This window comes from Drosophila melanogaster, chromosome X (genome assembly GCF_000001215.4).
Source record: "Drosophila melanogaster chromosome X".
NCBI lineage: Eukaryota > Metazoa > Arthropoda > Insecta > Diptera > Drosophilidae > Drosophila > Drosophila melanogaster.
The window spans coordinates 16792048-16805948 of record NC_004354.4 but is presented as its reverse complement, the minus strand read 5'-3'; the positions used below and the strand labels follow the sequence as shown (position 1 = coordinate 16805948).

Here is a 13901-nt window from a genome sequence, read left to right as displayed (position 1 = left end):
ATAATAATTTTTCACAGAAATTTACCATTTAGCTGAACGCCATTAAAATTGCGATCAATTTAATTGACTTGCAGTAAACACAAATGAAAAGTATGAAAAGCTGCTAGAAACCACAAGCATATATACATTAAACTAAATTGGCCAGGATTTTTATTCACTTCCAAATGTTCCAGCAAATAATAACGCAACAATTTCAAAAATCAAGGAAGATAAATTCATTTAATAGGCATCTTTCGTTAGCCAGTTAAGTACTTCATAAATAATCTCCATCCGCATGCGGCATTTTTGCCACTCAACCATTTACATTTGCGTACTAATTGCATAGATTTTTGGCTGGAGGTTATATGAGGTTACTTTTCAAATTATACAATTTCAATATTAATATTCAGTAAAAATTCAAAATACAATACCAAAATGTATCTAAGAGATCCCTATTTCTATATTTACATACTCCATTAATACATTTTAATCTACTTAGAAAAGTTCGTTTCAATTTTCAGAGACTTTCTTCATGCAATATGCACGATAAATAAAATAAATGTTTTAAACTTTCATATTTTAGAACCTTTTCAGTGTTCAAGTTAAAAAGTAGTTGAAATACCTTTCACTCTATCATAGAATTCTTCATCTCCATTGCTAGCTAAGCGCTTTCTATACATTTGTCCCTTCTAATTCGGATTGAACTGGAAGAAGTCCACGTTGAGATCGAGAATAGCCTCTGTGTTGGGCGTTTCCTTCATGGTCAGGGCCTCCACGGCATTATCGCTGGCATGATCGTAGCCATGGTTCACAGTCGGAGGAGCAGTTGCCACTGGCGGCTGCATAAGATCGCTGACGTTTCTAAGCAGACTCTCCTCGGAAGGCGGATGAAGTTGACCGCCCGCCGATAGATTGAGACGCTGTGCAGCCTCGTCTGTGAGCGGATCGTCCAGCGACATGCTCAACTCTGCGTAGACCACCAGATTGCGGGCTCCTTCACTACCGCTGCCGGCAACCAAGGCCGCTCCCTCTGATTCCGGCATCGGTGCCAGCGGCGACTCCATGGCGGACATATCCAACGCATACTGACCCTCGGGTATGCCCAAAACTCGTGCAATTCGTGCATTTACAAAATGCAGTCCAGAGGTATTCCGTATAAGCCGTTGGCTGCGCAATTGCAGCTGCTCCACAAAGTCGTTAAGTTCGTTAAGAAAGAGATCAGAGCGCTGTTCCTCGCTGAGATGGGAATGCCGCTGCAGTTGGGCGGTCAGAAGGCCGAACAGCGACGGCGTGGAGGGAGGATGAACCGTTGATGGTACTGTAGCTACAGCTACAGGTGGTGTCTGCTCGCCCGGACGCGGCATGTGCTCTGGGAATTTGACAAAGTGACGCTGCAGACGGCGTCCCAAAAAGATCTTTCCACAGCCGGGACAAACGGCATTTTTGGGCACGGCTCGTTGGATGGTTGTCGTTGTGGTCGGTTCCTGGCTTATACTGACGCTGCTGCTGACACTCGTGCTTTTCGGCGCTGCCATGGGTGCCCGGTAGTCCTTGTCCCGCAAGTCGGCCACCAGCATCTCAAGCATGCGGGCAGAACTTGGCTCAACCGCTGAGCCACTGGTCACGGGAGCGGGCTGTGGCATCAAGCTGCGCACCTGGCGACCGGATCTAGTGCGATGGGTGTCGGGAGCAGGTTTTTGCTCCGCTAGTGTTGGTTTCTTCGCCACAGGAGCGGTGGCAACCGAACAGGCTCTTTTCGATGGTCTACCCACTTTGGCAGGCGGATTCTGGGCATTTTTCTCTATCGCCGGGCGAATCCCCATGACGGCGGGATCCGGACAGCGGTAAATCGTTAATTGTTGCGTAGCCGCATCTGTGCGAATCACCTGATGGCGCTTTCTGCACAGGAATAAAAGATCACGGAACGTGATCAGAGAAGGTGAATGAAAGCTCCAAAAAATAGGGATTACTACCCACCGATCGATGACTATGTGATCGTTTTTGGACAGCTTGTGCAGACTGCAGGCCAGCTGGCCCAGAGTATCCTTAACGCGTAGCAAATCGCCTCCTGCAGCCGGCAAATCTTCGTCGGGCACGGAATTCTCTGCAGGATTCTTGGCGGCCTCCTGTCGATCCTGTACACCACCGGTCTTATCCGGCAGCACCTGCAGCTCGGCCAGGACCGAGGGATCCTCCAGGAGATGCTTCATTGGCCAGCCACGTTTGGTGGTTACAAATAAACATAAAAACAAATCTATGAACAAAACCGAATCGGATTTCGTGTTATTTTGGTATTTAGTATATTCTTAGATTCCCATGACTGTGGTCACACAAATTGTTTGATTTAAGCTTGCAAATACCTCGTGGTGAATAGACGTGCTCAAACAGAACATAAAGCAAATCTAAGAGTCAAAATTTTTTCTCTTCATCGAGGTACTATCATCATTAGCGTTCACTTATTACATTAAAATTAATAAGCACATCATCATCCCATTTTTAATACAATTTAGCTTTCGATACTAATCGCCTACACTTGATTCTCACCACAACCATTTCCCAAGGTCTTAGCCCATTTAGTTGCGCAGTGGAGAAAGAAAATAATCGATGATTCCTCGAAAAACATCGATGTTTGCGATTTTTCTCCACCTCTAATAAATATTAGCGTTATTTTCCGGATAATTATAGTTTGAACTTGGAAAATCCGCGGAGGCGAAGGAAATGGCCGAGAACGCGGGCTTCATCAGTGTGCCCTGGGGGCAGCACAAGCTGGGCGCGATGTACAATACGCCGTTTCCCTCGATAAGCCGCCCGAAGTGCATCGGTGTGTGCAGCATAAACGCTAGCCGGGAATTTGTGGACGACGCCAGCTGCGCCAGCTACTTGGCTGGCCAACCGTGGCCACCGCTGCCGTTCGATCTTAACGGGGGTATAGAGGATGTGATCCGTAAGCCCGTCGAGAACGGCAAACGGGATCTGGAAATTATGCTGACCTACATTAAGCAACACCAGAAGGAGCTGCTCCGTCAGAGTAGCTCCGATGCGAGAAATCTACGCCTGGACAGCGACTTTGTAACACTGCGCGGTATTTTGCGGCAGATAATGTGCCTGCAGTATGATAATCGCTCATTCCGCGTCAAGGCGACGCTCCTGAACGGCAACGTCTACATGTGCAAGGAGGAAACCCCAGAGCAGCAGCTGGAGAACGCGAACATGAGCAGGGCACAGCGGGTCATGTGCTCCTGGGGCTTCAAGTTCGAGCAGTACCTGACCAGTGCCCAGGCGCAGGGAAAACCGGTGACCAATGTGCCGGTCAACGAGGCAGAGGAGTTCATGGGCGTGTACCGCACGAACCTGGCCGGGATTTTGATGCTATACGGCGCCGAACTGGACTGTGTGGACAGCAAGGAGCCAGTGTGAGTGGTCCAGGGTTTAAATACTTATGAATGATTAATGTTCCATCCATTCATTATTTGTGTATACACTTACACGAATCCCATTAGTGACTTCAAAGATTGCAGAGTGCTCGACTCATTGAAATTCGTAGAGCTAAAGACCAGCGTCTTCAATATGAACCCTCACCAAATTCGCACCTTCAAATCGTTCAAGTCTGCCAACTGGTGGAGTCAGTCATTCCTGGTGGGCATCACTACGCTCTACGTGGGACTCCGCGACACCAAGGGCATGCTGCAGAGGATCGATGAGATCGATGTGGCAACACTGGCCCGCAACAAACCGTGGAGTGCATCGGCAATGGCTTGGTACCTGGAACAGTTTCTGCGCAATCTTAAGAAGCTGCTGGTGAACATTAACGATCCGTTTGCGGTGGTCCAGGTGACTTTTTTAAATAAGCACGCCAGCTACGAAGTGCTGCGCGGTCCGGAACATCAAATCCTGCCCAACTGGTATCGAGATTTGCTCAAAACGCGCTCCTAAGGCAATGCATAACATTTTCTAAACAACAGCAAGTCTGATTTTATAATGGGAATTAATCGTTTCTTTTTGTAATGCTTCCCGTACGATAACTACAACTTAGAACTACTGAATTGAGTGCATTAGTCACTTGAGGTCTTGGGTATCCAGGAGGGGCAAGACGCTGTCTTCCATTTTGGCACTGGTCGGGCCAAAACGTCGCCTGTCGGGCGGACTGACGGCGTTGGAGCTGCTCACTCCGAATGCTAGGGCTGCGCGCAGCGCTTTGCGATTTTCGATAACGCGGTCAAAGAAGCGGGACAGTTTCACGGCATCAGTGGTACCAGCGGCCAGGCTGCGACTGTTGCGGCAATTTAGCCAAATCTCCTCGGCTCCACACTTGTCGGCTGAGGGATATTGAAATAGATAAACGTTAGGAGGAAGCATTTGTTAAATGTCATATTAGGAGGCACCTATTCCGCCCGGCTTCTTCACCCCCATTTTGGGATGGCGCTTCTCGTCCAAGAGATCCAGCTTGGTGCCCATGACCAGGATAGGCGTTTGCGTGGCGCCCAGAAACTCCTCCATGTCGAAGAGAATGTGGCCGTCCGTTCCGAGGTTGTCCGTTGAGAAGCTGCTCAGCGGGCTGGGCGGCGATGGCGGCATGGAGGCTCCGTTCGATTTGTTCGTATCCTTGCCCTCCTTGTTGACGATCTCGTACAGCCAGTCGATTAGCTGCCTCTGCGACTTGGCGTTGGTAAGGTCGTGCACCAGAATGATTCCATCGATGCCCGCATAGAAGACGCTGCGCGTGTTCTTGTGGTTCAGCGATCCCCCAACATCGAACAGCTCCACGAAGTAGGGACACTCGCGAGCGGTGCCCTCCCTGAACGGATGCATCTTCACCTGGATGTTGCAGCCCACCGTCCAGCCGGGCCGGATGAGGGCTTCGTTGTGGGTGATCAGGTGCGTCAGGGAGGTCTTCCCCACACCTGGGTAAGGGGAATTCTCGAGAGGATTAGTGCCACGGAAAGCGTTTGACGTCCATTATTTACCCGAATCGCCAACCACAACAATTCGCACTCGATTATTCATCGCCATTTGATTGGAACTCATTTTATTGGTTGCAGCCACACTAGCATTCAATGACTACTACTAACTACTAAGAAATGTTAATAATGACACAAATTTCAGTGATAGTTAAACTACGATAATGTTATTTTCCAAAAAAACATTAGATTTGAACTTAAAATGTTTAATCATTTAATCAATTTAATAGTTTTTAAATCTGAATTTAAAAATGATGTTCAACACTTTTGTGTTGGTATATTTTCGAGGGTCGCTTGGCATATGCAGACTATCGCCCGCCGGTCACACTGGCTAAAGCTTAAAAAAACACTTGGAAAGATTCAGATAATAAACAAAATCAAATTTATCTGAACTTCGAATAAGATGGAATACGAAAGTGTGCTGATCGTGAAGCCGGAGGTGTTTATCTACAAAATACCACCCCGTGCGAGCAATCGTGGTTATAGGTAAGTCGACAAATCGGCTGGCAAACCAGGTGACTACTTTTTTTCGCCCCTTGCTTTTGGATTTTCTGCCATCAAAATTGAAAGTTCTTCGTGCATTTCAACGCCCACTCACTGCACATATAACTAAATATATATGTGCATATATCCACTGGGGGTGTGGGAATGCATTAATTATGTTTTTCTAAGAAAAAGTCAAGGTTAAAGGCAGCGCGACTTCTGCTGCTGAGGCTGTGAAGTTCAAATCCAATTGATTTTTTTTCCTGGAATTATTGTTGAACATTTTCACTTACACGTATCAGGGAGCCAAGAACAAAAACAAAAAAAAAAAAACAGATAAACACACAGAAAGAAACGGGGGGCAGCGAAAAAGCTTCGCTGGCGTGCGTGTAATTGTTGCTATTTGCAGCCACTCTCTTTGTTTTCCTTTTGTTGCTGTTCATTTCACAGTTAACTGCGCTCAGGTGGGCAAATAACACAAATTATCGGAATAACTCAAATATTGGGGGTATACCATAATTAAAAAGCTACTACGAACGACCCATTAATCGAATGCCAAGCGAATTAATCCACAAGAACCACATTCCACCGGTTTTTCCATTCCAAATTATGGCCTAAATATATCGTAATATCAATTATCTTACGAGATAGTTAATTCTTTCTGTATATATATATCATCTTGGGATCATAATATGCATGATTTCCTCACAAATCCTTTATCATCTTGATCTATTAACTTCTTACAACTACAACAAAAAATGGAAGTTCTTGCAGATAACATGGAAACTAAAAGCATTCTTAGACTAGAAACGCTAGATAAAGTCCATTTCGTTAGTTTTCTGTCAGATCTTTAGACCTAAATAATATATTGAACTTTCCTTATCATTGTGCGCATACAATTTTCGCCAGAAGAAGCGAGAACCATTCTAAGTGATTTATCCTATTCGCAGAGCGGGAGATTGGAACTTAAAGGAGCCCACCTGGACGGGCAGGATGCGACTGGTGGCCAAGGGCACCGCCGTTGTCCTCAAGCTGGAGGACAAGACCAGTGGTGCCCTGTTCGCCAACTGCCCCATCGACACATATCCCGGCGTGGCCATCGAGGCGGTTTCAGATAGCTCCCGCTATTTTGTCATCCGCGTGCAGGACGATAATGGGCGATCGGCATTTCTGGGCCTCGGATTCGGCGATCGATCCGATTCGTTCGATCTGAATGTTGCGCTGCAGGATCACTTCAAGTGGGTAAAGAACCAGGAGCAGATCGAGAAGGAGAAGACGGAGCCCAAGCAGGAGCTCGATCTGGGATTCAAGGAGGGCGAGACCATCAAGATCAACATGCGGATAACGGTGGGTGTAGCTGCATGTACTTTGAATGCTGCTATATCAGCTATTTTTCTGGGAAAGAAGACTTCCCCATCCAAACCACTCATTTTGCTTAATCAGCATATCTGAGTTTCTGAGATGTTGAAACTTGATCATTGTGTTTGTGGCCGAAGATAACGTTTTCAAACCTAAAAAACCGTTGAATCCGAACTTGTTTAATGGATGGGAACTTCGTTGTTTGTTTCAGAAAAAGGACGGCTCCGAGGGATCCTCGCGCACTGGCAAGAACAAAGGCTCCTCGGGCGTGCTGCCACCGCCGCCCGGTGGCCTTGGCAAGATCGCTCCGCCACCGGCCGCAGCCGCCGCAAACACGACGGTACGGCAAAGTCCCGGCGTTTCGCCCGCCCACAGACCCGCCGCTGGAGGATCCGAATGGACCGACTACGCATCAGCCGGGTGAGTTGTAACTGGGATTATTCCCAACTATATCTGCTTTACATTGCGAATTCTTGGTTTTCTAGTGGCAACCAAGGACAACAGAACTCGGCCAACGCCAACTGGGTGCAGTTCTAGATATACATCATCCTGTTCCTCCTGCTGCTGCTGCTGCTGCGCTCCTATCACCCAGAACTTTATGTTTTAAGACTCCAGATGTTTTTTTTTTTATTCACCATTTGCAAGCAAATTATTATCGTTTTGAACAAGACCAAAAGATTGAACATAACATTCAGCAAAGGCGTCACGCGTTAAAGTTAAAGATTTATAATTCAATTGAAATTGTGTATTAGTTTCCCCGCCCACCACTCTCCCCCTCTCCCTCACTCTCTCTCTCTCTCTGTCTGCCTGCGTAGTTGCATCTCGCTCTAATTGAAGGAGTACGATGAGCGTGGGCAGAGTTCTCAGTGGGCGGGGATCTGTAGCGAACTATTTAGCCTGGTTGTTAATTGTATAAGTCAAAGTAACGATAATTTATATGGAAATTATACTAAAATGTAATTTGTTAACGTCGAGATAATGCAATTATAAAAATGCAAACTAAGTTTAAATCAATTTACACACGAACACAAACACTGCAACAGCTAAACTAAAGTGAAATATTCAACTTTTGAGTACTTACACACGCACGTAAAACAAGGACATTCCGCAGATGAGCGATAGGACGCACTACATGCCAATCTTATTTATTGTTAACTCTATTCCAAATTACCATCCCCTCCCCAACGATCCTATTGTTTCACATCCCCTACCTTGTATGGGAATACCAGAAATAATGCAGATCTATGCACCTGTTTCCCATTTTTTAACTCGACTCACATTGTTTGAAATCGGAATTGAATTAAACGATCAGTTTTATGGTTTCACCTTATTTGAGAGGTTCGCAATCGGGATCAGGTCATTATATATACATATATATATATATATATATATAGTTCTGTTTTCAAAAGTGGCACACACACATGCATAGCGTTTAAGTAAATCAAATGAATTATATATACATAATATACAATATGAAGGAATATCCATATGTATTTAATAAACCACATAATTGTAGAGAAGGAAATCTTGCTAAATCTGAATTGTTGTTTCAGCCCCGATTACCCCGCTCCCTTCACCTCCGCGCCACCACAAATCAATATCCTATAACTATGCTCTCTCGTTTCTGTTGCTGTTAAAATGATAACATCAAAACAAAAAAAAAAGGAAAAATTAAAAACAAAGCGCGTTCTATTCGTTCCATAAGTGTTCCATGATTAGAAGAGCTGCTTTTGGCACACATTTTCATCGCTTTACCTTTTAGAAATATATATATATACAATGTGAAAAGATCGGCTCGCGTCTTCTGGGGATTCGTATTCGAAATAGTTAACTGCTATTTTTTAATTGTTATTTTTTGCTAACTTATTGCTTACTTTCAACGAGAAAGCAAACAAGAGTTGACTCTATTTTACTTGCGAATTTAATCACCGACAGCCAATTATTTTTTGAGTAAAAAGCGTTGTGTTTGTTGGCTGACAGTTTCTATTTTTGAAATTTACACGATATTTTCCACATTTATTTGTCAGTGTAACCGGCCAGAATTGCAAACAGGATATATATATATTTTCGCTGAGTTTTCGTAACTAATTTTAGATAACCTTCGAAACGAACATATTCGCCAGCTTTGAGCAGTCAACAAAATCAACAAACGAAACATAAATTACATGGAAATAAAATTATACATATATATATACACACAAGATATATACAAGAAATGTAATTAATATTAATGAAATACGAAATAAAAATAGCAATGAATTTCAATGTAAAATGAAACAGATATTTTTGTGTGTCAAATTTTTGGGACTTGAACGATTTTTATGGATATTCTCAAACTCGCTGATAAAGATGCTATATGTTTAAATTAACCCCTCGTTAAATATAAACCACATTTGCTTTGCATTTTTCTGTTCTTTTTTTCATACGTTTTTATTTAACTTACAATTTTGTTTTCGGATCTCTCGCCGGTTGTTCTTTGCATTAAGGTATTGTTTTTCGACTTTCTTATGGATTTCTTTTATTATTATTTTTTTTAATAATCGTTTAGATTTTAGTACATACAATTACAACGCAATATTTTCATAGGACTTCGATTCCCGACTCTTGACTTCACGCCGATACACAATTAATTTATACGGCTTGCTGCCTCTTCAATATTTTACTTTAGTAATTCTCTGCCTCCGGATTTCTCTCACCGAACTCTACGTGGATCAATGTTACATCATCGTATGCTACTCATATACATAGCTATCTATATATGTATAAATAGTTGTGGGGGGGTATCTGGTATAACTCGGCAAGCTTGGAGTCACAATCACCACGGATTGCACATCATAGTTTTAGTTTGGATACGCCCCGATAGAACTATAGCTAATGTCAGGACAGACTCGGCATATTTGGGAATACAGTCAAGCATCCACAACTCGGATTGCCTAAAAAGAGATATTTGAGTTACATCTCGAACCGATCATTAGCCATAGTTCAGTCGGAGTTCCTTTTCAGCTCCTTCAACCGCCATGAGTTATGGGCACAATTTCGATTTCGTCGGACACCGCATATGTGACATTTTGAGCTGCAAGTTCCGGAAATCGGATGAAATGAGGCGGTAGAGGCGGCTTTAAGTAGCATATACAAGGAGTGTATATATATAAATATGTAACATTATATTTCTGCTTCGGATTTCTGGGGGTGTCTCTTATTTTGTTGTTATTTACACAGCTTCATTTGTCGTTTGCATAATGCAAAAAAAAAATATATATATATATGTATACTATATTGGGGTTATGCATTTTACAATACCATTCACTATTACTGCTTCGCTTAATCGTAATCGTAAATCAGACGCACAGCTGGCATATAACAGATATCGTACTCCTAAGCTTTTCACTCCGTTCGCATTAATGCATGATGACAATGATTAACAGTTTGTGCCCACCATCGGCATTATCCTTATAACATAAACATCTTCTGGTGTCATTACAATCGACATGACTTTTTTCTTAAGTGCTATCAACTAAAACATAACTTAACCCTATTCATGCGTGTGATTTTTGTGTGTTTTACGTACATTTGCTGCATGTATGTGCACAAAGTGGGTGGCTAAAAGTGGGTTGATTTTATAAAAAAAAAAATACGGTAGGCAATTCTTAAACTGAAAATCTTAACATAAAGTTACTACTTATGTTCTCGTTCTCGCAAGCCTTCGACACAATTCGCTCGCAGTGGCCTTTATATTTTTCCTTTTCATTTCCATTTTCATTTTTAATCAGACGAGGTGGAGTAGCTAGATGGTGTCCTAGTGACCGGGAGCTTGGCTTTGGGCTGGGATCGCAATTGCAATTGCTTGTGGATTACATGAAGCGCTGGCGTTTACTACTGTAGTGGCAAATGTCCATTTTGTCGTCAATGGGACTCCCGGGACGCTTGCAATGTCGCGCGATTTCGTTGGCGACAAATGCCAATAGTTCCGGGCCACTAAAATATATAGGTTATTGATGAGTTATCTTTGATTTGATTTGATTTGGGATCGTTTGCTTATAAAAACAAGTTCATAAAGCTTCCGCTAATAACATAACTTTCTGAATGTTTTCGACAGTCTTTAAATTTTTTAAAAAGATCACAAAAACTGTGTGTGCAATTCAGGATGTATTCCTTTTGCGCTTCTTGTTCAGAAATTTCTTTTGTTATTAGCTAAACTTGCAGTAGCTGAGAACTTGATAATCTCAAATGTCTGATTAATACTAACCGTGGCCGCAAAACCAAGGCCTCCTTGAACGTGTGCAAGTCATCGCCGATTCCGCCGCCGGGGGCACCGCCCGTTCCCTCCTGACGGCCACCGGCTGCTCCGGCGGACAGCAAGTGCCCACCCCCGGCAGCCGTGAGCGGACCACCGGTCAGGCCCAATCCGGAGCCGTGGAATCCCAGGCCAGAGCCACCACTGCCACTCTGGTGGTGATGCTCCGGCTTCGGCGAACTGCAAGAAACCGAAAAAAGTGAGCAGTTTTAATTGTGCAAATGGCAACGGCGACTCACCGACGATTGGCATGTGGATTTGAGTTGCATGGCGGTAGTGGCTTTCCGGCCAAATAGGCCAACAGATCCTCGCGGCGAATCATGCGGCGTTTTTTGCTTCGCGCCCAATCGGCCAATTCGCGAGTGCGTCTTTGGTAGCCGCATTGAATGGCAGCGTCGCTGGTGCGTTTGAGACCATCACATGATTCTGGAGGAGATCGGGAGACACGGATCGGATTAGTCAAGCCGGAACTATTTGGAGAAGCGACATGGACTCACCTTTGTAGAGTGTTGTCACAGTGCCAGCTGCGGTCTGGAAGGGCAGCCAAAGGGCGCCTGTGTCTGAGGAAAATGTGTTCGATGAGCGTTCTGTGGAATATGGAGAAATATGTTATTTATCATATACTATCGTACTTCTGAGGGTTATAAATTTGAAATCTATTCGTTGCTTGTGGATCTCTTCTTTTTAGTGTATGGATTTATCCCTTTAATATGAATAAGTCATTATTTCCCCCCTTTTTTTTGCGTTTTAATCATAAATTTCATAGGTTGGTGTAGAACTGCTGATCCTAAAGTATGTGATCGATTTAAGAATCCAGTTTCAACTACCTAATCCCTACTATGGAATATAAAAGAGCAATAGTCGACAAAATATAATGTGGTTATTATGTTTATATCAGATGCTTTATGCGAACTACTGGTATTTATTAGTTATTTCCCTCATGGAAAGAAAATTGATACGTAAACAAAATTTAACTTGAGTCATTGCTTGATAATTCTAGGAAACAAATAAAAAATGATTTTGTTATCTTTATGTTTCTGAAATATTAAATTATATATACAGGATGTACGGACATAGTGGAATGAAATGGCGAACACGAAATCCCTGCAAACCGTTTTTCCTTGTGGAAAGTGAACAATAGCAACAAACACCTACGACCTGTCGATCGTCTTCTTCCCTCTCTCATTCTCTCATTTCACGGTTGACCCCTGCTCCTTGCACACCTGCTGCACGAAAGGACGAAAAAGGACGAGAGGGAGACAGAAGGCAAGAGAAGAGCCGTTATCGACCCGGAGTAAGAGGAAGAATGCGGTGCAAGAGGGATGGCAATAGGCACTCGAAGTTATTTGCAAGCAAAATAAAAAAAAAAACAAGAATTTGAAAGCAAAGAGCATGGGAAATTAATCTTCCAGCGATTTTCCCAACTTCATTTTGTTTTGTATTTCGCTAGCCGAAAACAATGACGAAAGCAAAACAGCTGTTCGACTCTCTCACACACACACGCATGCAAGCAAACAGATGAGCCTGTACGCACATGTTGATTAATGATATCAACAATAACAGCAACAACACCACAGTCGGCAGCAACAACAAATGGGGGGCAAAAAAATTCTAAACGGTGACGCCTCTGCCCTTTTCTTCCTCGTGCTCTCCCTATTTTTGATTGCTATTGCACTTGCCATCTCTCTTTTCGCACCGTCTCGTTCTCTCATTCTTTTGCTCCCTGTTCTATTGCATCCCTCTTACCCCCCCCCCCCCCCATTATCAACAATATTGCCCATAAACCATAACAAAAACAACAAAAGCAACATGAGCCCTTTCTGCATTTTGATAATGCGTAGTATTGAGGAGCGACCGAAAAGGGAAGTTGCATTTTCATCATGAAAGCCGGGCTGCTGCTACCCCCTACTTTTCTTCTTCTTCTTCTCCTGGCTGTTCTATTAATACCTCGCCCAAAACTATTTTTGAAGAGAGACCACACAACACACACACGAACACACACATGGACGCAGATAGTCAGACGGAATGGAAACACAAAGAATAGCAACAAAAAATAAGCATGGAAGCCTACGCCCTTGGAAGGAATAACGGGATCTATATCCCCCCCAACCATCAAATCCTCTCAATAGCAATCAACTCACCTCTGTACAGCTGTGCAACGGCGGTGGCCGAATCTTGGAATGCTCCCCAAACAGTGCCCAGATTGTTATCCCGCTGACGCACAAACTCCCGTTCGTATTCATCGTGCTGACCGTGGATTTCTCGGTGACACTGCTCCTCCAGCCAGCTCTCCTCGCCTCCGGACTCCGGTTGTTGTTGCATTTCTCTCTCCTCTAACTCGCTCTCTCGCCTTGTGTCCCTTCCAAGTTACGGGTTCCTTCCCGTTCCGGCAAATGTGCCTGGACAATCTTCTTCTTGCGCTGCTCCTTTTCTGCTGCTGCTTCTTCTTCCTCCACTGGCGCTGCTGCTACGACGACACACGCACACACACACTCGCACGCGAAATGAAACGCACCAACACACTCGCACGCACTTTGGACCAAACTCTTGGTTTCGATATCGGATTTAGCCAGGAAATCGGATGGCAATCCTTCGTTTCGACCGTCTGCCCAAGAAGGAGCTACTCTGGACGACCGGTTGGGAATGATACTAATTTATTTATCGCACGAACGTAAAGCGAGCAACACTTTTACGTAGTAAACCAGCACAAAAAAGAACGACACTCAGCGACGGCGTTGCTAGATCTGGAAAAACTGTCGAGCCACCGCTGCTGGCATTCTAGTTCGATTTTCAATCCGGTAGCAGGTTCTGATCCTGGTGAACCAGTC

The 13901-nt window shown here is 44.1% G+C and overlaps 5 protein-coding genes across 9 annotated transcripts; 2 read left to right on the top strand and 3 right to left on the bottom strand.

Annotated features, from left to right (window-relative positions):
* Positions 1-194: 194 nt before the first annotated feature.
* On the bottom strand, positions 195-2299 carry CG13005 (uncharacterized protein). The gene is made up of 2 exons (NM_132940.4): positions 1957-2299; positions 195-1878 (listed from the first exon to the last, which is right to left on the bottom strand). The coding sequence occupies exons 1-2, from the start codon at positions 2187-2189 to the stop codon at positions 669-671; spliced, it is 1443 nt and encodes a 480-aa protein (NP_573168.1). The 5' UTR covers positions 2190-2299; the 3' UTR covers positions 195-668.
* A 305-nt stretch (positions 2300-2604) lies between these two features.
* Positions 2605-4020, top strand: Rai1 (Rat1 Interacting Protein 1). The gene is made up of 2 exons (NM_206769.3): positions 2605-3392; positions 3480-4020. The coding sequence occupies exons 1-2, from the start codon at positions 2698-2700 to the stop codon at positions 3910-3912; spliced, it is 1128 nt and encodes a 375-aa protein (NP_996492.1). The 5' UTR covers positions 2605-2697; the 3' UTR covers positions 3913-4020.
* On the bottom strand, positions 3949-5019 carry CG4789 (uncharacterized protein). Its single transcript, NM_132938.4, has 3 exons — positions 4944-5019; positions 4362-4880; positions 3949-4295 (listed from the first exon to the last, which is right to left on the bottom strand). Exons 1-3 carry the CDS (start codon positions 4987-4989, stop codon positions 4036-4038), a joined length of 825 nt encoding a protein of 274 aa, NP_573166.1. The 5' UTR covers positions 4990-5019; the 3' UTR covers positions 3949-4035.
* Positions 5020-5238: 219 nt separating this feature from the next.
* CG9132 (uncharacterized protein) lies at positions 5239-9047 on the top strand. 3 transcript variants are annotated; one of them, NM_206767.3, is made up of 4 exons: positions 5239-5423; positions 6371-6767; positions 6991-7199; positions 7265-8433. In NM_206767.3, exons 1-4 carry the CDS (start codon positions 5341-5343, stop codon positions 7314-7316), a joined length of 741 nt encoding a protein of 246 aa, NP_996490.1. In that variant the 5' UTR covers positions 5239-5340; the 3' UTR covers positions 7317-8433. The 3 variants fall into 3 exon arrangements, with proteins under 3 accessions (NP_996490.1, NP_001245720.1, NP_996491.1); NM_001258791.1 differs by lacking the exon at positions 5239-5423 and adding an exon at positions 5868-5884; NM_206768.3 differs by lacking the exon at positions 5239-5423 and having other exon boundaries at positions 6215-6767; positions 7265-9047.
* CG4768 (uncharacterized protein) lies at positions 8207-13830 on the bottom strand. Of its 3 annotated transcripts, none has more exons than NM_001316633.1 (5): positions 13215-13830; positions 11571-11660; positions 11313-11499; positions 11026-11253; positions 8207-10754 (listed from the first exon to the last, which is right to left on the bottom strand). In NM_001316633.1, the coding sequence occupies exons 1-5, from the start codon at positions 13393-13395 to the stop codon at positions 10631-10633; spliced, it is 810 nt and encodes a 269-aa protein (NP_001303562.1). In that variant the 5' UTR covers positions 13396-13830; the 3' UTR covers positions 8207-10630. The 3 variants fall into 3 exon arrangements, with proteins under 3 accessions (NP_001303562.1, NP_001245719.1, NP_573164.2); NM_001258790.2 differs by having other exon boundaries at positions 9193-10754; NM_132936.4 differs by having other exon boundaries at positions 9926-10754.
* Between the last annotated feature and the right edge of the window lie 71 nt (positions 13831-13901).